The 26,117-nt window shown below is 38.1% G+C and overlaps 1 protein-coding gene across 1 annotated transcript; it reads left to right on the top strand.

The window, feature by feature from the left end:
- Positions 1–113: 113 nt before the first annotated feature.
- LOC135692902 (histone-lysine N-methyltransferase SUV39H2) lies at positions 114–16,072 on the top strand. Its single transcript, XM_065211242.2, has 4 exons — positions 114–3,143; positions 12,222–12,380; positions 14,983–15,231; positions 15,708–16,072. The coding sequence occupies exons 1-4, from the start codon at positions 2,655–2,657 to the stop codon at positions 15,957–15,959; spliced, it is 1,149 nt and encodes a 382-aa protein (XP_065067314.1). The 5' UTR covers positions 114–2,654; the 3' UTR covers positions 15,960–16,072.
- Positions 16,073–26,117: the final 10,045 nt, after the last annotated feature.

The raw sequence follows: 26,117 nt of genomic DNA, 5'->3' as shown, positions 1-26,117 counted from the left end.
TCGTTACCAAATAATCACTTGGAGACATCGTTTGTAAAGAATTGTGAAATCAATCAAATAACATTGGTCGAGCTGTAATTTGGTCATACGGGCATTGATAAACCTTTCGTTTACCAAAAATTTGCACAAAAGGATGGTATAAAATGGCTGAATTGTTTAGGTTTGTAATAATATTGTTAACCTTATCATCTCCCCTTTAGATTATGTTCAGAAACAAGGGAAATCGCCTGGTAATGCTAATGAATGTGCGGTAGAATAAGACGCAGGTCATTATCTGATCAGATATCAAAGTGGTAAGGGCCCCTATGGAAACAAATTTGAGAAATGGGAACCCAAGTTATGCAAGAATCATTGTTCATTGCAAATTTGTTTTAACATGCCAGACCATAATTTGTCAAATATCAACAAACAGAAAAAAAACTGATATTCATAATCTAGAATGTCGATGTATTGAGAAAGACCAATGCTAGAAACTCAGCTAGAGTCGTCAACATAAATCACACAACGATGTCATCAACATATAAACTTTGCATAGAGTTCCCAAAAGATTGATAATTTGTTAAGCAGTTGATTCGAACTTCTATGACTATTCTTAGGTCTGTTCAAACTTTATGTGAATATAATTCTTTCAACATAGAGTTGCAAAGAATCTACGCATTGTCTCGCATCCAAGTTCCTGAAGGATCCAAAGATCAGTAGCTTTTTGTAGCTGTGTGTATCCTATTATACATTCGTATATATATTGTTATATATGCTCCCAAGATTTTCCTTTCATTTTCATCTCACAATTGATGACAGTGATATATCTGTCTCAAAATGTATTTTCTTATATAATAGTATTTACAAAAAGAGCTACTTATTTTTGTGAATATCAGCAATAATGGTTTTCAGATAATTGTAGTGAAAATCTGGGGTACTCATCACAGTGTTTTGAATCTTTAAAAATTTAAGGAATGTCTAGAAGCACACCAAGTTAACTATTTTTTGTCTCCAATACTTACAAAAATTGATTTCTTTTCATTTCTTCTATTCTTAACATTGAAACTGCTTCAAGGGTACTTGGTTTTGCTGCATTTTATTTTGATTCCTGTTGAGTCATTCCTATCTGCTTCAAAAAACCTTTTACATTAGACCAAATTTACGAAGACGTTTAAAATAGAATATCTATCAACTTTTTATTGACATAGTAATATTTTAAGGAAACTGTGAAGTATAAATTTACCACAAGCAGGAACAGTAGACTAGGAGTTTCTGAAATCCCATCATAAACTAGGTTTCAAGAATCTTTAGTGTCAGCTATGACAGTGCTATGCATTGAGTTTTGTGTTACTGGATAATTGTTGGCATGCTTTCAATTCTTAGGGAAGTTTGGACATTGACTTTTGGACACATTAAGGTAGTTGGTTCTTTATAATGTTGAAAATCTTCTACATTTATTGGCTGTTTTCATCACAATTTTCTCATGTACAAAACTTTATTTGAGTGACGAAATATCTTTTAGATTTAGCAAAAACCATTTATATCTTTTAGATTTCCTTTCATTGCAAGGTTCTCCTCATAGTGTTGGTTGTGTAGACTGGGAAACTAATTTTTTCAATCTTAGCATGGAACCAAACATTGACAAGTACCATATTCTGGGTCGAGCAATATTCCAAATTTATCACCAATAGCATAAGATCTAATGAATACTTGACAAAGAAGTTTAGACAAAGAATTTTTTCCATTTCAGTAAGTCCTAGTTGTCTATGGAAAGCTAAGTGACTTCTTTTTGCAGTGCTACAATACTGGAAGTTGCTGATGCTTGAGAATTCGGGAAAAAATGAAAAGCATTTGGATAAAAGCATCTTTCAATGCCTTCCATATATTTTGGAAGAAAAATTAGCTAGGTTTACAAAGCTTAGAAGATGGTACTAAGTTCCATCGGTGTAAAGAAGATGTTTGGTTATTACCAATTTCATCCACAAGTCACTCACTATTACTTTTTTCCATACCTAGGGAAGCAGTTTGAATTTCTATCATTTTGTATCAAAGGCACAGGAATATTCTGAAAATGTCAATCTAAAAAGCTGTTTTTGAATACAGTTATAAAGGCTGGTCAAATCACGATGCTTGTTTTTAAGATAAGAGAAGTCCCAGGTATCCTAGCCTATGTCCTGGCAAGAAATTATGATATTTGGAAACTATTTCCTGGAAAGGAAGGTGCCATTGTTTATCCCTAATCAGGCAAAGGCATGAGAACATTTTTGACTGTTCAATGGTTAAGCATGACAAAGTCAAACGAAGGCATAGAATACTTCTCTGATATTTTGGTAATCATTTGTAAGTTACTGATAGGTCATCTGTTTTAAGGCAACATCCTGTTTATGATTGAATTCCTTTGTAGGAGGGGCTTTACGTGTCCATTGTTTATTTGAGTGACTTCTATTGTCTGACACTGGGGTTCTTTCTTAGCGTGATGCTCTTGGAACATGACAATCTTGTTGACAGATGTTACAAAAATGTCTTGGCCTCGTAATCAAAACAACGACCTCGCTCTCGATTTTTCCCGCCAAAAGCAATGTGGAATGACTCGTTTGAGCACCTTCTATTATGGAACGTACCAATGAAAATAATCTGAAAGCTAACTTCAGCTTAGAAATGCAATAGATGCAGGTATGCCAAACACTCCTAAAGCCCGGACAGAAAAGTGCAAGGTGGTGAGAGTCCGAGGAAAACAAATTTTCAGTTCCAATCTTACAGGGTATCCCCAGCGTTCCTCTTCTGGCGCCAAGAAGGAGAGAAAGAGAGGAGAGTCATACGTACTGAAAGATTTTGTAATCCCTTTGGACTCAGTAGATGATCTTGCTAAAAAGTATAGAGGCACTTATAGACTAGACCTTCGTGGAATAAATGTCAGGCAAAATGGAAGGTATAAAGGATGGGCAAACTCTGTTGAACTGGAAAATGTATTGATGGCATGGGAGAAAGAGTTGAACCTGAAGAGCAAGAATGAACCAATAATCAGAGTGGAAAATCTGGTCGATAATACGATACCTCCAACGAATTTTGAATATATTCTTGAGAATATTGCAAATGCTGATATTGGCGAAATGTTTAATGAAAACTATTGCATTGGTTGCACTTGTGAAAGATGTACCCCCAAGGTATCCCCTTAAATTTTTGTTCAATTTTTTTATACTACTTTAGTAAGTTGCATATGCAAATATAAAGGATGAAAAACATGCCCATAGGGCCCACTTTAAATTTTTTTATTTTCCTGCACTATCTATTAGTACTCCTTTTTGTGTTTGTAAAATTCCATAAAATGATTACTGTAGAAAGCATGAAGTCAGTGTAGTGCTCAACATAAAAATGTGAGATTGCACATCAATTTTACTATGTTAACAAAAACTTCTTTCTGCATGCCACATGAATAGTAAAAGAAGGTTTGCATGCTGAAAATGTTGCTGAAATGACTATCCTCGTGCAAGATCTCTTCAAGAAATGTCGTTCTCTGCAAACTAGCATGTATCTTGCTAGTGGCTTTTGGCGAATGAAGTTGCTCTTTGGTTTGACTGGAACCAAGTTTGCAGACTTTGACAAGATATCATTGGATGCACCAACAGCCACAAGTTGTGGGCCTGCACTATCTACTTTTCCTGGAACTTAAAGTGCCACTGAAATAAAAAAATTGAAATTATACCTTGACAAGTTCCAGAAGTGATGCGGGCTCTAGTACTGCTAGCTGTATTTCGAGTGCAATAAAAACCAAAAAATTGTGAAGTAGATAGAAATAGTGCGATACTTGTGCTCTTAATATCACTAGCTATCTAACTACAAGACATGTGCAAGGTATTATCTTACGAAAATTTGGAACCCATGCGAAATAAGCAAACTTGAGTGTAGTTTGTACCAAGATTTCTTGCTGAGTATTTACCTTTTGTGAATTATTGAGTTTGTTGAATAAGAATGCTTTTGTGAACAGCTATACAAATGACGAATAGAAGTAAGTAGCGCACAACTTGATTCTAAGGAGCAAAGTGACCAAGGGAAAAAGTTTACCTATTATAGAACCACACAAATTACACATTTTAGGGCACTTTCCCCACTTTCTGACTTGCGTTGCCATTGTCAAAGCATCAGTTATTGCCAGGACCGTCAAGAGGGGATAAATTGCCCCAGGGCCTCATGGTCAGGGGGCCTCAAAAAGTAACAAAACCAAATAACAAAATGGAATTGATTAAAATTAGTAAAATTATTGCTTAAAAAGTAAAACTTTTAAATGTTTGCAAGAAATAGAATCATTTTAATCTAATCTAAAATTCTTTTGCCTTTCCTTTTTGGCCTTGTCTTTCCGTTTTGCCCTGAGGCCTGCAGAACCTCTTGGTGTCCCTGGTTATTATAGTATCATCATTGTCATAGTATCGCAATCCAACCTAGTATCCCAGTCTATAAATAGCACAAGGAGATGTAATTCAGCGTCTATTCACACCCTATATCTTTTAGCGTATCAAACTGCCTATCCCTATCAAGTTTCAAGTATCACGTTTTATACAATTGGTAACTTCTTAGCTTCTTTCAGCCCTCAGTATGGCTGAATTGACTATGGAAATCTTAATGCGTCACTCACCCCAGCCTTATTTTGCACGACCTACCTGCCAAAAACCCCCAGAAATTCCTATTTATGGGGCCAAAATGAAAGAACTAAACTTGTTTTCGAAATCAGCAATGATTAGTCTATCAGAATCAACAATAAAAAGAATTTAAATTTTTTCATTTCAGTGGCACTTTAACAGATCTAGTTTTTAGGTGTGCAAATGGAGTGCGAAAAAGTATGCTTTGCATAATGGAGTGCAAAAAAGCAGACTGGAATATGTATCAACTTCCGAAGATGCTATAATGCTGTTTTTCATAGCAATATTCTGATATCCCCAAGAGCTTGGCCCTAGTTTAGCCAAGCTGACTTGAAATAAAGTAGCACAGTGGTATGAAATGTATGAGCCTCATGCCATTTTGTTTCCAAATGTTGCCCTAGAAAAACCCTTAGAAATTCACCGGCTGTTGAGGGGATATCTCTTCTAGCCGTTTTGTACTGCATTGATGAGGTAGTGGAGACCCATTACTTTGTCAATGGTAATTCTAATGCCAGACAAAATATTTTTAATTGCTTAAACCGTGGTCTCTCAAAATTACACTGAAATTTTGCTTGCATCTGCAAACTGTGTTTAATCGGGTTGAGGAATTAAGTACTGTTAGGATGTTTCTAATCTTTTCTCCACTTTTTCAACATTTTTTCAAGATGGTTTCCTCATGAACACCTACTTTGCCTAAAAACAGACAGACGGCCATGTCCAAAAGCTACCCTAAAATACGTACCATGTGACAATGCATGTGATGAATTTCAGTGGATTTGTAGAGATGTAGAGGAGTACCTTACTTTTGTTGAGAACTTCTTCAAGCCCAATTTAACGAAGGTGAATTTTTTCACATAGACTATTCAATGTTTTTACGGTAAAACATATTTGCCCAAAGTAGCATGTTTCCAGATGAGGCTGTCAAAAGGTAAAAAAGAGATGGTGAAAAGTATGGGTTGATAGGTCCAATTGTTGCGTTTTGATTTGGGTGAAGTACTTTTCACCAAATTTTTCTAGAATCGTCTTTTGGATTTGCAATCCTGATTCCCTGACAGGTTAGGGCTCTAGGCCATAAGCAGTGATTGTAGTCAAGCTCTTTACCATAGTCACTGGCCATTGTATTAGAAACACGATTCTCATGTTGTGTCCTTGAGGTGGTGATACAGCAAGTGCTGTTCACCGTCTGCGATTTCTAGTAGCACTATTCTTTCTATGTCAACCAGCCTTCCCCTAAGCCCGTAATGGCCCCATAAGTGTAGGCAGTTAGACAGCACCTTCAAATTGGAAACAAAGGGAGTGTATTAAAGTGACTATGAAATGAAATTTCGCACATAGTTTTTTTGAAAGCAATTGAAACTTCTACATGTTGTTGCAATATGAAACAAAAACTAACACGAAAATTTGCATGGGAAAGTTTGTTTTGGGGGTTTTGAAAACAATGACTTTTAGTGACAAAGCATAAGAATCAGTGATGTCACAAGGTTTGCAGTTGGTTCCGTCTTCACAGTAAACATACCACACTACTTAGTCAAGGCTGTTAATCAAACAATTATGCAAATTGTGATACCAGCATGAAATTTGGCAAAAAGAGGAAGTTTGATATGCTGAAAAAGACTGGAATTCGACCCTGACTTAAAATTGTCCCCTTTGGCTATTTTAACTGTAGTTCCAATAGCTACCTCCATTTTGCTTAGTGTTTGCAAACTTTGTGATGACACAGATAATGCGCCCTTTGTCACAGTTGGAAACGTGAAAAAGGGATATTTAACCTAAATTTTTAGACAGTTCTGCAAGAAAAAAATCGCTGCAACATATGTAATTGAAATCAGCAAATTTTGCTTATAAAAAGTGTGCCTTTATTTAAACTTCTCAAATTTCATTTCATGAGCACTTTAACAGGATGCATTTTCTTAAAAATGAGTATGCATAGCAGAACATTTGTTATACAGTTGTCTGATAGGGGAGAAGAAACACGATAGTTTATGTTCTTTTACCAATAGCTTTTGATTATAAATAAAATCAGGAATACTTTTATAGGGAAGCAAAAAATAAAAAATTGGGTGCCTTCAGTAGGGGTATTTTCCTTTCCTTACAGGACAAACATTAAGCCAGCAGGAACAAAATCCCCTGACATCATTATAAGAAAAAATGCTCTTGTTTGGATTGTTTTTGAGCTGTTCAAAATTTCAAAGAACTAATACCAGCAACATTTGACTCCTCGCTGCCCTGCAGTAGCATAGCACCAGAAAATGACTGCTTAGCTGTTGTTTTCAGACTCAGTTTCTTGAGAAAATATTTTATACATGTTATGCAAAATAATTTGTTGTCTTCCTTCTGTTTAATGATATAATATGACAACTTTGAGTGATCCACTCTGTGGAATATTGATATACTGATCCAAGCTTCACCTTTACCATTTGAAAACAACACAGCACAATGTCATGCTCATCATCAAAATTTGTTGGAAACTCAAGAGCTAATAAATTTCTTTAATCAGAATGTCTGCAGCAAGGAATTGTCTAGGTGTTCAGCAGAGTCTGAGAAACATGATGTTGCCATTCTCAGAGTTTGTTCATAGTTTTCTTTCTTTGAGGTCAAATAAAAGCAATTTATGGGTTTTTGAGCTGTAGGAACAATAAAGGATCATCAAAAGATAATATATTCAACTTGACCCTGAAGAGCTTTTACAAAGAAACTTACAATCTTGTTGTTGGGAGCCACACCCAGCCCCATCTACCCAGACCCAGCCTGAGCAAACCCAGACCCAGCCTGAGCAAACCCAAACCCAGCCTGAGCCAACCCAGACCCAGCCTGAGCCAACCCAGACACGGTCTGAACCCACCCAGACTCGGCCTGAACCCACCCAGACCAAGTGGTAACCCACCCAGACCAAGTGGTAACCCACCCAGACCCAGCGGTAACCCACCCAGACCCAGCCTGAGCCAACCCAGACCCAGCCTGAGCCAACCCAGACCCAGCCTGAGCCAACCCTGACCCGGCCTGAGCCAACCCAGACCCAGCTTGAACCCACCCAGACCCAGCAGTAACCCACCCAGACCCAGACCCAGACGTAACCAACCCAGACCAAGCAGTAACCCAATCAAACCTGGCCTGAACCCACCCAGACCTGGCCTGAACCCACCCAGACCCGACCTCAACCCACCTAGACCCAGCCTGAACCCACCCAGACCTGACCTTAACCCACCCAGACCTGGCCTGAACCCACCCAGACCCGGCCTGAACCCACCCAGACCCGGCCTGAACCCACCCAGACCTGGCCTGAACCCACTCAGACTTGACCTGAACCTACCCAGACCCCGCCTGAATCCACCCAGACATGGCCTGACCCTACCCAGACCCAACCTTAACCCACCCAGACCTGGTCTGAAACCACCCAGACCCAGCCTGAACCCACCCAGACTCAACCTGAACCCACCCAGACCCGGCCTGAACCCACCCAGACCCGGCCTGAACCCACCCAGACCCAGACTGAACCCACCCAGACCCAGACTGAACCCACTCAGTCTTGACCTGAACCCACCCAGACCCAGCCTGAATCCACCCAGACCCAGCCTGAACCCACCCAGACCCAGCCTGAACCCACCCAGACCCAGCCTGAACCCAACCAGAGCCAACTTCAGTCCACCAGCATCCAGACTGACCCACTCAGACCCCACCGAAACCCTATTTGCACCTAGCTTTAGCTAAACTGCACCCAGCCTGATCCACCCTCACCTAAGCTGAACCCATCTGCACCAATCTATTTTAGTTGATTTTGGAACAGAGATGTTACTTTCAAGAAAGCTATGGTATGAGTTGATGACAATGACAATGACAATAAATCATGACAATGACACATTTTTATCAGCTAACCACAACAACAAATAAATGGAAACTGAAAACTGCATGTGCAACACAAAACTTGTGCATGACTGCAAAATAGCACAAAACATTTTCATTGCACAGATTTCACACATCTATAAGGCTTTTGTAACCATAACATCCAGATAGAAACGCTTTCTTGAATTTTTTTGTTATCAAGTTATTCAGAATGTTTGTTGGTTGTTTGTTGGTTGTTTTTCGGTCCTTTTTCGGTGCTTTTTGATTGATCTAAGATTGATCTTGGGAAATTCAGCTTGTTTCTTGTGTTTGAAAAAGAACTTGACCCCCTGGGCTATACTCATCAATACTTTTAACTCACAGAAAACAACACATGTTCCTTCATATAAATTTCATAATTACCTTTTGGCCATTCTTCAAATCATTTTAGTTTCATCCATGTTCTCTTTTGCTTTCCCCTTTCTATTCCCTTCCTTAAGACTTTCTCTTCTTTTTCACCCTTTTTCTTTCCCCCTTGATTACAGCTGACCTCTGCTTTTTGTTGCTTTCTTTTTTGCCCCTTTTGTCCTAAGTTTCCTCTGCTCCCCAATCCATGTCATTTCTCTTTCTGTTTACTTTTTTTACTGTAAGTCCTCGAATTAGCCTTCTGAGTGAGCTTTTTAATTAAGGCACTTTTGACATGTGGGCTTATCCGAGTGGGGGCTTATTTGAGGGGGGCTTATTGGAAGGAGGCTTATTGGAGGAGGGCTGATTCGAGAGGGTCTTTTTCGAGGGGGCTTATTTGAGGAGGGGGGGGCTTTTTTGAGGGGGACCAATTAAAGGATTCACACTACTCTGTTCCCCTCCACTCACCTATCTTCCTTTCTCATCATCATTCGTTTCTTCAGCTTTTTCCCAATCTGGGTAACTTCCATCCTTTAGTGCGATTTTTGCAGCTGTTTGTCCCACTGTTGTTTTTGTTTCTTTATTCTGCTTTTTTGTCTCTCACTGTATATATTTTTTTTGCTTGATCTGAGTCTCAACTCTTTGTTGCCCTCTCCTTCATTTTTCTCCAAAGAATCCTCATTCTTTCCCTTCCTCTGACACCTTTTCTTTTTGATTACTCCTATTTTGTTTTTGTTTCCTTCCTTTCCTCTGTTCTACTCCTCAGATCCCCCTCTATATCCTTCTGCTCTGTTCTCCTTACATTTAGCACCAGTTTCGCTTACTCATTACATTAAGCACCTGTTTCCCCACCTTACAATTATTCCCTTCCTCTTTTCTGTCCTCGTTGGATGTTTATGTAAATACGGCCACCACCTTCAGACCACTTTCAGACCACCTTCAGACCACCTTCAGACCACTTTCAGAACACTTTCGGACCACTGTTAGACTGTTTGAGACAACTTTAAAGCACATTTCAGAACATTTTCATAACACTTAAATGCATCTCTCAGAGCTCTATCAGACAGCTTTCAGACCACCTTCAGACCACATTCACAGAATGGAACCAGATAGATTTCCGAGACAGCTAGTACATTCACAACTCCAAAACGCCACTAGAAGCAGCAAATAATAGAAAGTGATGTAAAGAAATGATTAAGCCTTCGTAAATATTCATTGTCGCTATGACCGACTGCAGATGAAGAAGAAGACAACTTTCTGACCACTTTCAGACCATTGTTAGACTGTTTCAATTAGACAGATTTCACACTGTTAGACCTGTTGTAGAAATTACCGCTATCAGGTAACTTTCAGACCACTGTTAAAATGCTTTCAGGCAGCTGTATAACCCATGCCAGAAAATTTTCAGACCCCTTTCACGCATTTTAAGACCACTATTAGTCCGATTTCAGACCATTTCGAGACCACTTTGAGACCATTATTGGATTGTTTTAGACAACCAGAATAGACATTTAAGAAAACTTTCAAATCACTTTATGGCATCTTTACGACCAATATCAGACTACTTTGAGACCAATCTCAGACCACTTTGAGACCACTGTGAGACCACATCGAGTTTATTATGTTTCACTGTTAGAGTGTTTCAGACAAACAGAATAGGCATTTCAGAAAATTTTTAGACCACTTTCATGCATTTTAAGATCACTTTCAGCTTCAGTCCACTTTGAGACCACTTTTATACTGCTTCAGACAACCATAAAAGGCATTTTTAAGACCACTATCAGAGCGATTGTAGACTGCTTTCAGACCACTGTTTGACCAATTTCAGACCACTGTAAGGTCACTTTAAGACCACTGTTCGAATGCTTTAAGATAACTGTGAATCTATTCCAAAAAATTCCCCGACAGCTTTCCACTGTTAGACTGTCTCTGACAATTTTCAAGCACCTTAAAAAAAATTTCAAATTGCTTTTAAAGTACATCCAAACCATTTTCAGACCGCCTTCATATTTCTCTAAAAAACGTAAAGACCACCTTCAAACATCCTCAGACTCCGTAACAAACGTTTCTAGAAATCACTCGGGAAGCCAGTTCCAAAAATAAATCAAATTATTTACAAAGCACTTTAAATTTACTTTCAGTAAACCTTCATGCCACTCCATGACAACTTTGAAAAAGCTTTCATACTACTTTCAGAATACTCTCAGATCTAGTTCAGATTACTTTTAAACCACTTTTCTACCAATTTCAGACCACTTTAAAACTACTCTCAGAAAACTCTCAAAACATTTTCAAACCTTTCATGTCATTTTCAGAGCACTTTCAGACCACTTTCTGACCCTTTGAAGACTACTTAAGTACCATTTTTCTTCATTAAAACCCTGTTTGTCACAAATTTCAAATGACATGCACAGTCATCACTATCCGTGATTTTCTTTGCAATAATGCAGTATTTGCACATCAGATTCAATCATTTAATGTCGGAGAAGTTGATGATATGTAAATATGTTTAGTTTTTCGCAGTAAGACCAATGAAGTCATCAACATACTGAAATTGCTCCAAAAGAAATCATCAATCTAAATTGGCATTTGTGTTTCAGCAAATGATGCAACGATAAAATTTCTGAGAACCTTGGGTCTGGTTGGGTTTGGGCTGGATCTGGGTGGGTTTAGGCTGGTCTAAGTGGGTCCAGGCAAGGTCTGAGTGGGTTTAGGCCATGTCCTGGTGGGTTTAGGCTAAGTCCCGATGGGTTTAGGCTAGGTCCCGGTGGGTGAAAGGGGTTTCAACAAGCACAGGCTGGCAACCAAGGCCAAACGTGTTGATATTTAAAAGCTCTTTTTGTTAACAGCTTCTTCTATGATGATTTCAGCTTTTTTTCTTTATTAGCTAAAGACTGCTTGTACACTCCAATAAACTTTTTATGTCATTAAATATCTATTGCCTGTTTGTTGACCACAATTCAAATTGTCCTTTGCACATCGTCATGTTTTTGAAGTCTGTATGCTTTAGTCAATTCGGTAGTATTTAGGTTTGAGTTGTTCCTAGTGATATCGCTGCTTTTGGAGTTCCTAGACCATGTCAACAGCTCTTTGATTTATAAGAGGACACTGCTTAATGTGTCTCAAAAATAAAGTTATTCTTCAGACTTCTTTTTCTTACTGCACATCTGCTTGATATGAGCACCATCTATTGCTTGACCTGCTTCCACTGGCAATCGCGTTTATTGGCTCATAACTACCTTTCCTATTAATTTAAATGATTCTCCACTAGTTAGATCTTTCAGCAGGATGCCCCCAATTTCTCAGAATATTTTGCTATATTTAGTATGATGGAAACATGTGGTACTGCAGTAACGTTTCAACAAATGCTCTTCATTGTTTCAGGGCTGCTCATGTGCGTCAACTGATGGTAGCAGTTTTGCTTACGATAGAGCAAAGAGGATTCTCATTGAACCAGGTCTGCCTGTGTTTGAATGCCGGAAAACTTGCAAATGTTCCAAAGCATGTCCAAACAGAGTTGTGCAGCAAGGAAGGACTGTCAAAGTAGGTAGCTTAATACTCAACAAAGTTACAATAGTTTCAGTGTTGCCTCCATTAATAGACACCTCTGAATAACAGACACCTCACAGTAGCGGACACCTTTTTATAATGGACACCTCTATGTAAAGTACACCTCTTAATATCGGGCATTCTCACAAATAGACACTTCCCAATAACGGGCAACTCTCAGTAACGGGCACCTCTTAATAATGGACACCTCTGTGTAACATTCTCAGTAACGGACACTCTCACAAATAGAGAGTTCCCAATAACGGACACCTCTCAGCACTGGCACACATTTTCTTGTCAACTCAGGTACTGAGGATAGTGCTCTTCCTCCTCCATGGCCTGAAAACCAGCATCCTTCGCTTATCACCTTTAAGCTGTCATACATCTCAACTTATGGTGAAAGTTCATGGCCCTAGATTTAGGAACACGTTTTAATTTTTCAACGATTTTCCTTGTGGCTTACGTCCTAATTACCATCACTGGTGCCCTGACAGTGGATTGTGTCAACGGACGCTAATTGTTCTGGAAGTGGCTTTTGTGAATGATATACATAGCTCTCCTTAGTGCGCCAATGGCTGACCCTCCAGGATACAACTTATCCCTACCAATCACAAGTCAAAGAGTCCGATGCTCTGGCACGCCAAAATTTTAAAGAATATGCTTTCAAACTGTTAACCACCACATTCAAATCAATGCCAGTTGCCAAACCCGTTTGCTGATGGCTGGAACATGTTACTCAAGATTGATATCGCCAAAGCTGAACTAACTGCATGCAACAATTCTGCATCATCCGTCCTGCTAAAGATAGCGGCTCTCCACTTCTCATGGTCTCAAGCCTACACCCAGCGATTGGCATCCTTGCTGTGTTTACAAAATCCTCAAGAAAGTAACAATACCAGGTGGATACACAAATTCTCAAATTCAGGATTCCCTACGTGCAACACATTTTTGTGCAGCTACATTTTCGAAAATTGATCTAGTTGGTGCCTACCCCCAGATCCAAGTGGATCTCAACAACGCACCGAAATTCCCTCCATCTCACATTTCTTATTGTTTGAATGCCTGTCGGTCTTTTCCCAACACCACTCAGACATTCCAATAGTTTCACTTTTGTCTCCTTGTCTCTGTTTCATCTATGTATACATTGACGATCTAATCATTGTCATCTCCACTGGACCTGAGCATTTGCACCATTTAGGGATTCTTTTCGCCATTTAAGGATTCTCATTACCCGAAAACACCAGTCGCAACCCTTTTCCTTAGCATAGCGATATTGCCTCCACTTGTATAAAAAAATGATGCTAGCTTAAATCGAAATTCGGGTACATCCTTTTTCAACTGCTCCCTATTTAATGGTCGCCGATATACATCTTTTGGGACCTCTTCCATCATCTAAAGGTTTCATATTGCAACTCTCTTGAAAAGCATTGCTCCTGCCTCACGTTGACCTGGAGCATTTTCTCTTGCTTACATCATAGCTAAGACAGTTGCCGTTAGTCCCCTAGCCATAGCCAAATTTTTTCGACTATGAAAAAGATCTAGTTTGGAAACATTCCCATCAAAGTCTTGTTGCTACTGATAGGATATCCGTGAATGTTGCTAATGATAGGATGGACAAGTAAAAGACTGGACAACTTTCAGACAGAGGCTTTTTCTATACGCTATTTTGCTTCTATATTCCATATAGGGGCCAGCTAGTCCATCGTCAATGCGTCCTTCTTATTTATTTAAGCATAAAAAAGTTTTTAACCAAGAGGACATGCTCGACAAATCGAAATCTGCGATTGGGAAGAATCACTATCATTATATGATTTGCAGGCCACTTGTGACAAGAGGCGGTTTTCGCAGCATTGGTTTGTGGGATTCTTTTGGATTCCCAGACGTGGTTGAAACAGGAGTCCTGTCTGATATGAGGATTGTGATTTCATAATCCATTCGTTCTGCAATAGACCATGTCTGGAGATCCAAACACTGGGGATCCAAACACTGTCTGTATTCTAAAAGAGAATACTTCCCAGAATCTATGATTACAATCAATGAAATCATAAGAATCCATGATTTTTCTAGAAGACCTTCTTACCATAGTTGCCAAGTGGTAAGAGCGCTTAAATGCAGTGCTAAAAGTTCCTTGCTAGAATCAAAGTTTGCCCGCTAATTTAAACACACGTACATTGTCAACAAAGCAGCAATACGGTGTCCTGTGACAACTCTAGGGAAGCTAAAGGCAGTGATGAATAGAATTTTCAAAATGTTTACTGCTTCTCCGTGCTATTTTCAAATTTTGCGGTACCAAAAGGCTTATTTAGAAATAAAACTGGTGACCAAGCAAACCTTGTCATGATTTTCGCCAAAGGCAGGTGCTATTTGTACCAGGCACTTATTCTATGGACGAGATCATCGATGGTCCTTTATGTGATTCACCATCAGCTTTTGGATTGACTGTTATAGATACCCCTTTTTATTGCTTGAGCTCTGCTAAAGTGTTTGTTGTCGAGGTATTTTTTCATAAATTTTTATCCCTAAATAAAGTCGAATTGTTTTTATTTGACTAGGTAATGTATCTATCATATCTAATTGAAATTACCTGTCAATACAGGTAATGATTTTCAGAACACCTGATGGAAGAGGTTGGGGTGTAAAGACTTTAGATATGATTAGAAAAAATCAGTTCGTTTTGGAATATGTTGGTGAAATAATCACAAGCGACGAGGCCGAGCGCAGAGGAAAAATTTACGATGCTGCGCAGCAAACATATTTGTTTGACTTGGATTTGGAAACGGGCGAAGCCTCTTATACCATCGACGCCTATCGCTATGGAAACGTCTCTCATTTCATCAATCACTCAGTGAGTACTGATTTTGAATTTTTATGGGTACATTTATGGTTTTATCAAATTATTGTTAGTTTGATATTTTTTGTCCTATGAAAATTTGCACTGGTGCTCAAAAATACGTTTTGATATATCTTACTCTATCTATTTATGACTCTATAAAGAAACCTTATGCTTAAACATCGTTGTAATGTTCTAAAGGCTATCTTCGATTTCTGCCAAAACTTCGATCCTCGGTGGTCTGCAGCATGCCCCTGAGAGGGAGCTCAAGTCATCAAGAGCCAGCTCTGGTTCAGGATAAAGCTTTTCAATTGGTTTTCCTTATGACCCTGTACAACCCATTCGGCATCTAGTTTCGGGGTTTTTTACCGCACTCCTTCACCCACTTCTCGATAGCCCGGCATCTCTTCAAATTGTGAGTAACCAACGCATAAGTTGTTGTTTTTGACATTTTATTTTATTTTTAAACATTTCTTAATAATGTCTTTCAGTGTGATCCAAATCTGCGAGTGTATGGTGTTTATGTTGATTGCATAGACGCTCGTCTCCCTCGACTAGCTTTCTTTGCTACAAGAGACATTCCAGTTGGCGAAGAGCTCACGTTTGATTATCAGTCGTCGGCAGACCATGATGCGGGAGCCAGTCCCATGACTCCAAGCAAATTCAGGAACAAATCGAACCAATCTTTGAAGAAGTTCCTTTGCGCATGTGGAGCTAAAAATTGCAGAAAATATTTGTTTTAGTCTTTTTCTTTTACTTGGTTAGATATTTTGACTTGAAGATATTTTTGTATTCGAAAGATGATTTTATAACTGTTGTAAATGCTCTTTTACGTCTATAAAATTTGATACTGAGCTTTGTGAAATGTTTTTATCTTTGGTATCAGAAAAGCTCTTGAAGACATCTCATGTCCATCATTGCTGCTTGTTTTTGTATCTTACTTTAGGAAATTATCAGCCGGACGGTCTACTCTATACTGCTATGCTATATACGATACGTTCAAGCCAGTGTAGCTGATTTTAACTGTGTTTTTGCTCAAAATATGTCTCTTAGAAAGGTCGTGTCAGGCAAGATTTCTGATAGAAGCTACCTACCAGAGAAAGGAAGATTAATCATTTGAATAAAAACAACGTAAGAACAACTTGCATGAAGTTCTCAAAACAAACGAAATCTCTTACTTGGGCTTCGCAAAACAAAACAACCACTCAATTGAACTTCTAAGAGAAAAGCAACTATTCATGGAAACTTCTCGAGAGTAGGTAACCAAAAACAGAAACAGCTTATCAAGGCCAAAAATTGATTCATGTGTACTTCTCAAAACAGAATAAAATCATTCGTATGAGCTTCTCAAGACACAAATGACAAGTCCAGCGAACTAATAAAGAAAAGAACAGATACTCATGTGAACCCCTCAAACAAAAACAACTATCCGTGGAAACTTGTCAAGACAAAGTAACCATGTTTGTGTGCGAGACAAAAACGACCAATCATGCTAGCTTCTCAAGTCCAAAAAATTATTCATGTGAACTTTAAAAAACCTGTCAAATGACATACGGCAGAACAACCAATCGTATGAGAGCTTCTAAGGACAAAATGATGAACTTCTAATGACAAAATCAACCACTCATGTGAACTATTCGAAACAATATCATCCACTAATATGACTTTTAAAGGCAGGAGTAATTACTCGCGTAAGCTTTTAAAGACAAAAACAACGACCCACATGAACTTCTAGAGACAAAAAGCAACTACATATGTGAACTTCTTGAAACAAAAACATCCTCTCGTTTAAAAACTGTCTGTCCTCTTCGTAATTGGCTAATTCTAACTTGAAAGCCTCGCCGGAAAAGAGGGTCTTCCTCTGCCTTTTTAGCATCCGACATTAGTTATTGTGAGTGAACATGACAAAAATTGCCTGATCTTTATATCATCAAAACTTATTTAGACGTTTGCCACCGAATCAAATTCATAGCAACTCCTCGCTCAGGGAAATCATGCCATTGTGGTTATTCATTCCGATTATTTATTTGTGCATTAAATCAACGATGCATGAATATCGTGGCCATGAAAAGAGATAATGTGACAAACTTTTTGACAATTCGACAAAGTTTTTTATTTTTTGGAACGTATCGGTCATCGAGTTGTTGTAAAATTGTGATGTGATTAAGTAAGAGCCGGCATAACACTAGTCTGTAACTACATATAAGCCCTAGCAATTCAATTTTATACTGTTCAGTCGTAATTGTGTACTGAATTTTACAGGATTCAGAGAGAGGAAAATGTTACAAGACAACTTGCCCCCCCCCCCCCCCCCCGTATCCAAGCCTACTTGCTATCCTGCTCTGTTCATTACTTCCAGCCAGTAATTTCACACCAGTATCGTAGGAAGACTTTCTTTGCTATGAGATTAAAATCTAGCCATTCGCTAAAATGCAAGTTTCACTGCACCATTCATTGCGAATCCAGTCAGCTTTATCTTCTTTTATCAGTTGGCTGTCCACAGAATTCTTCCTATCCTCAATATGTACCTCTCTTATTGACTGGTGATGCATTACAAAAGCTTAAGCCATTAATACCGCTTTTTCTTCAGTCGTTTAAGATGGCGAATGATCAGTTTTCCTTACATCCTTTGATAAAAAAACTTCTGTTTTGCATCCCGCGCTCCTGCTTAACATCTTTCCTTTTAAAACTTAGTGATACTTAACTAAAGATAACATAATATACTGCCCGTCTGCCTAACATTACTGATGGTCCTGCTGTGTGTATTTTTAACTTCACAGTCATCACTCGGATAATACACGTGAGTTCTTTCCATTGAATTACTTGGCTGCTGACCGGTACAGCTTTATATTGACATAGAAGCTGATACACACGTACATTTTTTTATCAAAATACTAAACTCACGATCTGTATTCTGTCTTTTGCTTATTTGGGTTGATTTTAGTGCTTATAGTTTTTGAAGCTTTTTTAAGCACCATACTAATTACCTACTTTTTAGATGCAAGAAAATTGAAAACATGAAGTAGAACACCGAGTCAGTCACAAGACGTTTTTATTTCTATTCAGCTGAGCAGGCAGTTGCCCGATGAAAGCATTTAGTGTGAAATTCAGAGTAGCAACTTAGAACTGTCCTGTTCTATTCACCGAATGGTTTGTACAGCTCTGCCTTTGCTGTATCGAGCACTTTATGACTGACCGGTACACAGTAATTTTCAGCTGAATAAGAAAAGATTCCTGGGCATAAAATATAATCATTTCCATCTAATCTTATCAACGATTTCGAGAAGTTTCTTATGGTTGGGGGCCAACAATACTATTGTCTCTTTGGTCATCTTAGTCGAATTTATGTCAGCGTTTCACCAAACTAAAAATTATTGTGAAGATGTCTCACTGGCTAGGGTCGCAGACTACAGATCGAAGAGTCTGAAGTTTGAGTCCCTGACATGACCAAACTTTCATTTAGAGTGCGGGGAGCCGCCTCTCTTTCTCCCTCTACCCTTTCATGACCTCAAAGTTTGCTGTGGTATAATCTTTCAAAAAAGGCGCAAATGTCTGTGTTACAGTATATTTATTTCGCGTGACGCATTTGTTTAATTAAAATCGAACCCGGCACGGTTTTTAACTTTTTCTATAGCAGGAAGGAGGTTCTTTAACATCAAGAAATTTTTTTAATCATAATCCTCTTGCTGTCTTGCTAGATTTGTACTTAAAAGGATCCGAAAATATTAAAAGAAGCCTTAGTAGAGTTAATACCCATGATTTCTTTGTGGTAGCTTCAAAATTCATGGCAACAGCGAGAACTGAGCAGATGGGACTAATATTGTGTGTAGTTTTCATAAGTACCGCTGTACAGCTATAACAGTCAATCAGCCTTAAACAAGCTCGATATCATGATCCCATTTCATTGGAGAACACGCATCAATTGGGATCTTTGCATAGTTTGCTGGCTATTGCTCACCCGTGAGCTGCAGTAACTGTTAGACGGAATGAGAAAAATCACAGTTTTCACCCTACGTCCATGGGCATAGGTTATCATTTTCATGCATTGTAAAAAACCTTTCTTTGCTGATTAATTATTTCGTCATTCTTATAAAGAATCACTACTCGCTTCCAAAACATCACTTCAAATTGAAGATTAGTCACGTTCATGTTTAGTCTTGATTATAACTTTTACTTGCAGCCTTAATGAGACATAATTAACATTAGGCCTTGTACATATTATGCTAATTTTGAATGGAAAGGAATCTGCACCATTTTGCTTTTTGTTGATATTTGCTTTGTTGCACAGATGCTAAAACTAGTTTTTTTGCTTCAAAAGTTTAGAATTTTTTATGATTGCCCTGCTTTCTTAGACCTTGTGACAAAATAACCAGGATCTTTGCAATCAAAATACTACGTTTAATGATATAGTTTATAAACTGTCTAAAAGTCGACAGATCTCTTCTTTTCCATTAGATCCTTTCAAACATTTATGGTTTACAACTTTTTATGGCGCTTGGTACAGTGCAGTGCAGTGCAGTGCAGTCCAGTAAAGTACAGTACAGTATAGTAACAGTACAGTAACACAGCTTTGTGCATTTCAACACACTGCCTATAGCTAAGGTAGGAAACACCATAAATAACGGCAACTCAGTTGTAGATTGTCCGATGTAAATAGATGTAGGTTTCGCTAGTACTATGAGCCCCCTTTTCAAATATCGATATTTAATTTTGATTCGATGTATGCAAAAAATTAGCTCAGTGTTAATGGCATGTGAGTTATATTCTCAACTGGAACGTTTTTTACCTCCGTATACTTTATGGCCTGCTATACGGAGCTAAAGTCAACGACTTGTGAAAGACTTCAAGCCACTAGAAGACACTAAGCTTTTGAAGGATCATCCAATTTACATAGAACGTAGCGTAGAATAACATAAATCGTTTAGCTGGAATGTATAGCTGTCTCCTGATCTAGGAAATTACATAGAACTTGTCCAGCATAAGTCGTTTAGCTGGAATGCTTAACTCTCGTCAACTAGAAGATTACTTCGAAGACCATCTGTTTCAAATTATCTCATCGAAGATTTTAGCACAAGGGTGGGTCTTCACATATGCGAAGTATTAAATTTCTATTAAGCCACGTCTGCTATTGGATTGACCTGCAGACGTTTTCTCTTGAAATACTTATTGTCTTTAAGAAAAGCAATTTCGCACATGCATTCCATAATATTTAGTTTTTCTCCACGCGAACTCATCGTAATCTTTAAGTAACGTTTCAGGTTTTTAACTGTCAAATTATATTCTAGTTTGTAACATTGAAATGTATTTCAATGTCTTTGTTGCATTAAGGATCAATCAGGGTTTAAATCCCTGGTGATAAACTCTTATATGCAGCGCAACTCTGCAATGCGCAATATTTTATTAGTTTAGCCTGTAGAGTTTTTGTCAAGAATCTTCAAGGAGTTAAGTGTCCATCTCTAGATTCATTCCATGATGTAAAATGTTGTCATTTTCATGCTAAAATCATTAGCAACTGGCAGTGACGTCACAAGATCTAAGAGAACCAGTCTCTTGAATTGCGGAAGAATAGCCACGGTCGGCCAAATTATATACACGCATCTTAACCTGCGAATAAATGACAATTTCCGTTGGTTAATGCAAATTTCCAATTCTTGTTCATTTTTCATCCACAGCGACTTAATTTTCGTGCCTTTGCTGTTGAATATTCATTAGAAGATACATTATAATGGTCAGCTCTAGCGAACGGCCAATTTCGCCCCTTATTTCGTCCCAGGTAACAGCCGGGAAATGGATATTTCCTTATATTCAACTGAACATATTCTGTCCCATTCAGGAGCTTTTTATTCACTTAATAGTTCTGTTTATTTATGGACGTTATACCTTTTTAGATCCAATTACATGTCTACATTTAATTGCTAATTGGTCCCTGCGATGTAACGAATGAACGTTGTTAACTTGACACCTCTATCTTTTCACTTTCAACCTAAAAAAATTTTCGGGATTAATATCGTACTCCAGCTTCTTGTTAGGAATATTTCTTGTGGTTGGAAGGTTGAATATTTTTACTATGGATTGGTTTGGGGTTATCTTCTTCAGCTACTTGAAAATTCAGTTTGCCGCGGTTCTTTATTCTACTGGGTCTGCTCTGAGATTTTGAAAAGAAACAAACTAACCACTGGTTTACTCCAGTCGAAAATCGACAGCTGTCCGGCTCAACAAGGATTTCTCCTTAATGCATCGATAGCCTCAAAGCGTGAATTTTTATTCAGTATTTATAACAAGAATGAAGTTAACTGTATTCACATCTGTAATTTCTGTAAAATCGTTGATAAACAATTTTCAAGAGTAAATGCCTCGGATTTTATGATTTTCTGTGCGCTTGTGTCGACCGTCGACCTAATGAATCTGTTTTCGTAATGAAACTAGCTGTCTTCTGAGCGATGACCCACTGAATCTATGCACTGAAATTTTGCCCATTTTGTGACGAGATTAGATAAAAACACGATCTTTGTTTTTCCAAATCTTTGCTTTGTATCTTAAGATTTTTTTCACACTTCAATCGCGGAATTCTCAAACCGAGAGACAGTACTTTAGCGAAACCTATATCATTTTTGAAGTTAATTCTGTAATACGGTCCTTTCAGCTTTGTGAAGTGTATCAACGGAAAAACATTCGTCCATTATTATTCCTATTATCTTCACTTTTAGTTTTATACTTTAATTCTCGTTCCATGGTCTTTCCTAGTTTTAAAAATAGACTAGTGATGCTTGGTTTCTGTCGTATTCTAGTAGTTACGTATTCTGAACGGGGAAATAAATTGGATCCACTGTTTTCCCTTTCTAGATAGAAAATTTTGTATAGATTGATAGTGACGCACATTACATACTTTGAAAGTGTGAAAAGATTCTCTTGCCAAAATCTTCAAAATAATAGCCAAAGAAACCTTTTCTTTGAGGTAAATGTTCAATTTTAATTAATGTGTAGGCAAGCCATTTAGGTAGGTATGGGGTGAAAAGACTTTAACACGAACAATGCTTAAAACTGCAAGAAGGTAAATATAATAGACAACTTTGTTAAATTACTTGATCAAAGGCCTTTTGTCATGGAGAATAGGGATCTTCTGCAGAGAGTCATTTGCTCTTGATGCGATCACTGTAGTTTCATGTGATTTTGGCAACCGTTGTTCGCAACTGGCCCTTGACGATACCAGCTTCTCAAGGCAGTACGATGCAAATTCACGTGGTCGCATCGTGTGAGGCCCACCAAGAGGAGAGCAGGACGAATGGCTCAGCATATTTCCGTCGACTTCCCCTTTACCACGATCATATGCCTCTGCAATAATCCTTCATAAGTTTTAATAAGCAGTTTTTTCGCGGGAAATATAAGGAATTATCATTTCGAAGATGGATATGTGTGACCAAAAGCGTCCTTTACTGCGAAAGGCAGTTATCTCTTTAGAATGTCGTCACATCGGCCAAGTTGGCTCTGTACTCTTCTATTGTAAATCAAGGTAGATTCCACTTAAAGGAAATCGCCTGTAATGTGAAAATAATAAATAAGTGAGTTTTTTGCAGAGCTTTGTTCGTGTTTTCTCAACGGCTGCGGTACTAAGGCGAAGTGGAGACAAGACCCTCCTATTTCAGATGTAGCAAAGTTGATTAAATTTTTCTTACATTCTCAAAAGGTTTCTTTTCCCCTGTGTAGGATTGGATATCATCTTGACATGATTGGACCCCTCACAATGATACTTCAAACTCCATTGAAAACCGAAACGCTCAGTGTCTTGTAATAGATCGCGAATGAAGGGCGTTTGTAAGTGAACGCAAATATTCTGTTGGCCCGTCAACACAGTACCCGTGATTTCACAGCCTGGGATAACAGAGTGCTAGCGACTCTCTTCACTTTAAATAAACATTTCGTCATGTCAGGGACTCGAGCCCCAGATCCCTGGATCTATAGTCTGCAGCCCTAGTTAGTGAGACATCCTCGCATCCACGTTTTGCTAACGTGACCTACTCTACAAATCTTCACTGTTAGATTTCTTTGAACAAATTTAAATAGATTCAATCACTTGCTCTTTCTCATTTTTTAATCTCAATGTTGCCTAATTTTACACGAGCAATTTAGCTCAGAATTAGAACATTTGAAAAGGGAGGTCGCAATCGATAGACGGTATGGCTTTTTTACTCCTATCAATTAAGCCATTGCCTAAAATCTTTACCCTTAATACCTCAAATCGTAGTTTACCCTGCAAAGTTAAGCCACAGGAAATTCCAAATATGCATTTCTGCTAAGTATCAATGCCCAATTTGGTTTTTCAAGTAAAATCTAAAACTGAAAGAGCCACTAGAAATCAAGTTTCCTAAAAAAGATGTGATTGAAACACGAAGTTAAACAGAAAATAGCAAATCCATGCGTGCATTAGGTTTCCATTTCACATGTGGAATAGATAATTCCCTTCTTTGGATCAATTAACACCAAAGAAGCCGAAAAATGCCACAAAACTGCTTTAGTTGTTTGGCACTACCATAAGTTAGGGATTTTCTCTTTTTGTCGTTCCTTTTACACCACAAAGATAAACCCCTTACCCCCAAGAAAGCTTCGTGCATAATTTTCTATTCGCATTGTTATCAAATCAAGCTTTGTTAATGTCGATGTGTTGATGAACATTTCAAAAGAGCTGGCTTTTAAAACGTTAATCACATTTGGATTTTCTAGCCCCTAAAACCAAGCTTGTGGTTAGGTCTCCAAACATGGTATAAATTGACTTTTCGCTCGATATTCCCCTTTGTATGGCAATCATTATGATCATACTCGGTACCGAAGCTGATTCGAGTTTTAAAGGGCCACGCCAGCCCAAAATTTAATTTCAGAGTACGATGTAATCAGGCCTCCTAAACAAGAATCTGCTAGTATATTTTTTATGACTTTTACCGTTATGTAGCTACAAGCGTCTGTGAATTGGTCATTGAGTTGAATTGCTTTTCAACCGTATTACCGGAGAACTTCGGACCTTACAAACATTTTTAACCTCTCTATTTAAGTATCGTCGGCTGTCCAAAGAGTCAGCGAAAATTTAGCAAAATTTTACAATACGAATAGAAATTTTTCAGTTAGCGATTGAAAGTTATTATTTGGTTTTACTTTGAAAGTTATTTTGAAACGAAAGTTGAGGTCGCCAAATTGGACGGAGATTTGATAGCTGTCTCTATCTGAGGAGCCTCCTTTCCGAAAAATGGCGTCTTATTTCAAGGCTAGTCGGAGACAAATTATTTTTTGGAAGGAAGAAGCTTTTTCTAACAAGCAGTAAATATCTCGAAATTCACCCAAAAATTATGTCCCCAATTTACCCACTTGAAAGCATTGTTACACTCATGCTCCCATCTTCTTCACTCTATGTCTAGAAGAAAAGATGGCTTTCCAACATTGGGGCTTTGTTTCAAAGACTATCCATTATTCAAGGATCGATTTGAAAATTTTGTTCCATAAAACTTCTTTTATTGTTTTATATGACCATTTCTGAAAAAAATGTTGCAGAACGTATTCGTGGCAAAACGTTATTTTAAAATTCGTCAATCTTTTGCAGTTGTGTTGTCTATTATTATTATTTTTAAAATGGCTTTGAAAAAAGCAAAGATTTTACAACATATTGGCTAAAAGCTTTCTTGTCTGACACTCCTCAGAGCATAAAACGTTAGAATAAGGATTGCGTTCCTACCAGCTAAACAAGTTCCGTTATTCATGAATTTACGTGCCAATGTGATTCTGGCTACGTAGGGCGCACAACTCAAAGATTGGGGGATAGGATAAACAGCATGTTCCTTCCAACATAAGAAACAAAACTGCCCCTCAAAAATAACAGCCTTCTCGATCTTGTAGGTCTAGAAACACTGTTAAAATAAGTGATTCTGCCATCGGTCAACATCTTTTAGACATCCCAGAGTGTGCAAAACTCTATAATGACGACATGTTTCGGATGATGGGCAGAGCCCGGTCGTCCTTCCAGCTAGCAGTTTTAGAGTCGATCTACATACAAACAAAAAAGTTGCCATTGTGTAGACAGAAGGAGTTCGGTTTCTCTCTTGGACTCCTGTGGTAATTTTTTTTAGGCATGCGGCACTGATTGGGCAACTATACCAGCCTTGTGCTTGTTTTTTTCTGATTGGCCTATTTCGACCCACAACTGGGTATATATTTTTTATCGTGTTCTTTCGGACCCTTATTCTGACGTTTTATGCTCTGAGGAGTGTCAGGCGAAAAAGCTTTTAGCTAATTTGTTGTAAAATTTTTGCTTTTTTCAAAGTAATTTTCAAGTTATGTACCGCCAAAAAATTGTTCATTAATATTTTTAGGACAAGTTTTGTTTTTTTGTAGACAAAAAATCAGCTTTTCCCTTGTCGTTTATTCTTAGAACGATTGGAAGTGTTTTAGGGATACTGCAAAACGCAAAAATTATAGAAAACTTTTATTCTCATGATTATTCATCATTTTAGTCTGTCTGTATTGGAATAGTTTCATTCTTTAAAGTGACAAGAATTTCTGTCAAGCAAACTAACACTCCTTTTTATTCTAAATTTCTACCGCTGTCAACACAGCACAGTTTCATAACAAAGTGTTCTTAATAGGGAGATATACCTTGGAAACCAGACTCACTTCACATGAAATTTATATAAAGTGAGTATTACATGTAAATATAATACCCATTCTATATAAAGTGAGTCTGGTACCCAAGGTTAGGGAGATGTTGCGTAACAACGTTTACAAAAGGGGGTAGCTACTAGCAATTGGCATGTAGCACAATTTTTTCATATCAAATTATTGTGTGTACAAGCCCCGCCCATGCCCCCGGTTTTTACGGTCCTTATGCAGCAAGTTAGATAATGAGCAAAGAAACACCAAAA

This window comes from Rhopilema esculentum, chromosome 3, assembly GCF_057945365.1.
Source record: "Rhopilema esculentum isolate cy_ngs chromosome 3, ASM5794536v1, whole genome shotgun sequence".
NCBI lineage: Eukaryota > Metazoa > Cnidaria > Scyphozoa > Rhizostomeae > Rhizostomatidae > Rhopilema > Rhopilema esculentum.
The sequence above is the reverse complement of the archived record's forward strand: the minus strand, read 5'-3'. Positions and strand labels throughout refer to the sequence as shown.

Excerpts from the sequence above, each read along its gene's own strand:
- LOC135692902 (XM_065211242.2), top strand. The coding sequence starts at position 2,655 with ATGCCAAACACTCCTAAAGCCCGGACAGAAAAGTGCAAGGTGGTGAGA. Across the intron at positions 3,144-12,221 it reads GTGAAAGATGTACCCCCAAG|GGCTGCTCATGTGCGTCAAC; the intron begins GTATCCCCTTAA and ends TCATTGTTTCAG. Across the intron at positions 15,232-15,707 it reads CTCATTTCATCAATCACTCA|TGTGATCCAAATCTGCGAGT; the intron begins GTGAGTACTGAT and ends AATGTCTTTCAG.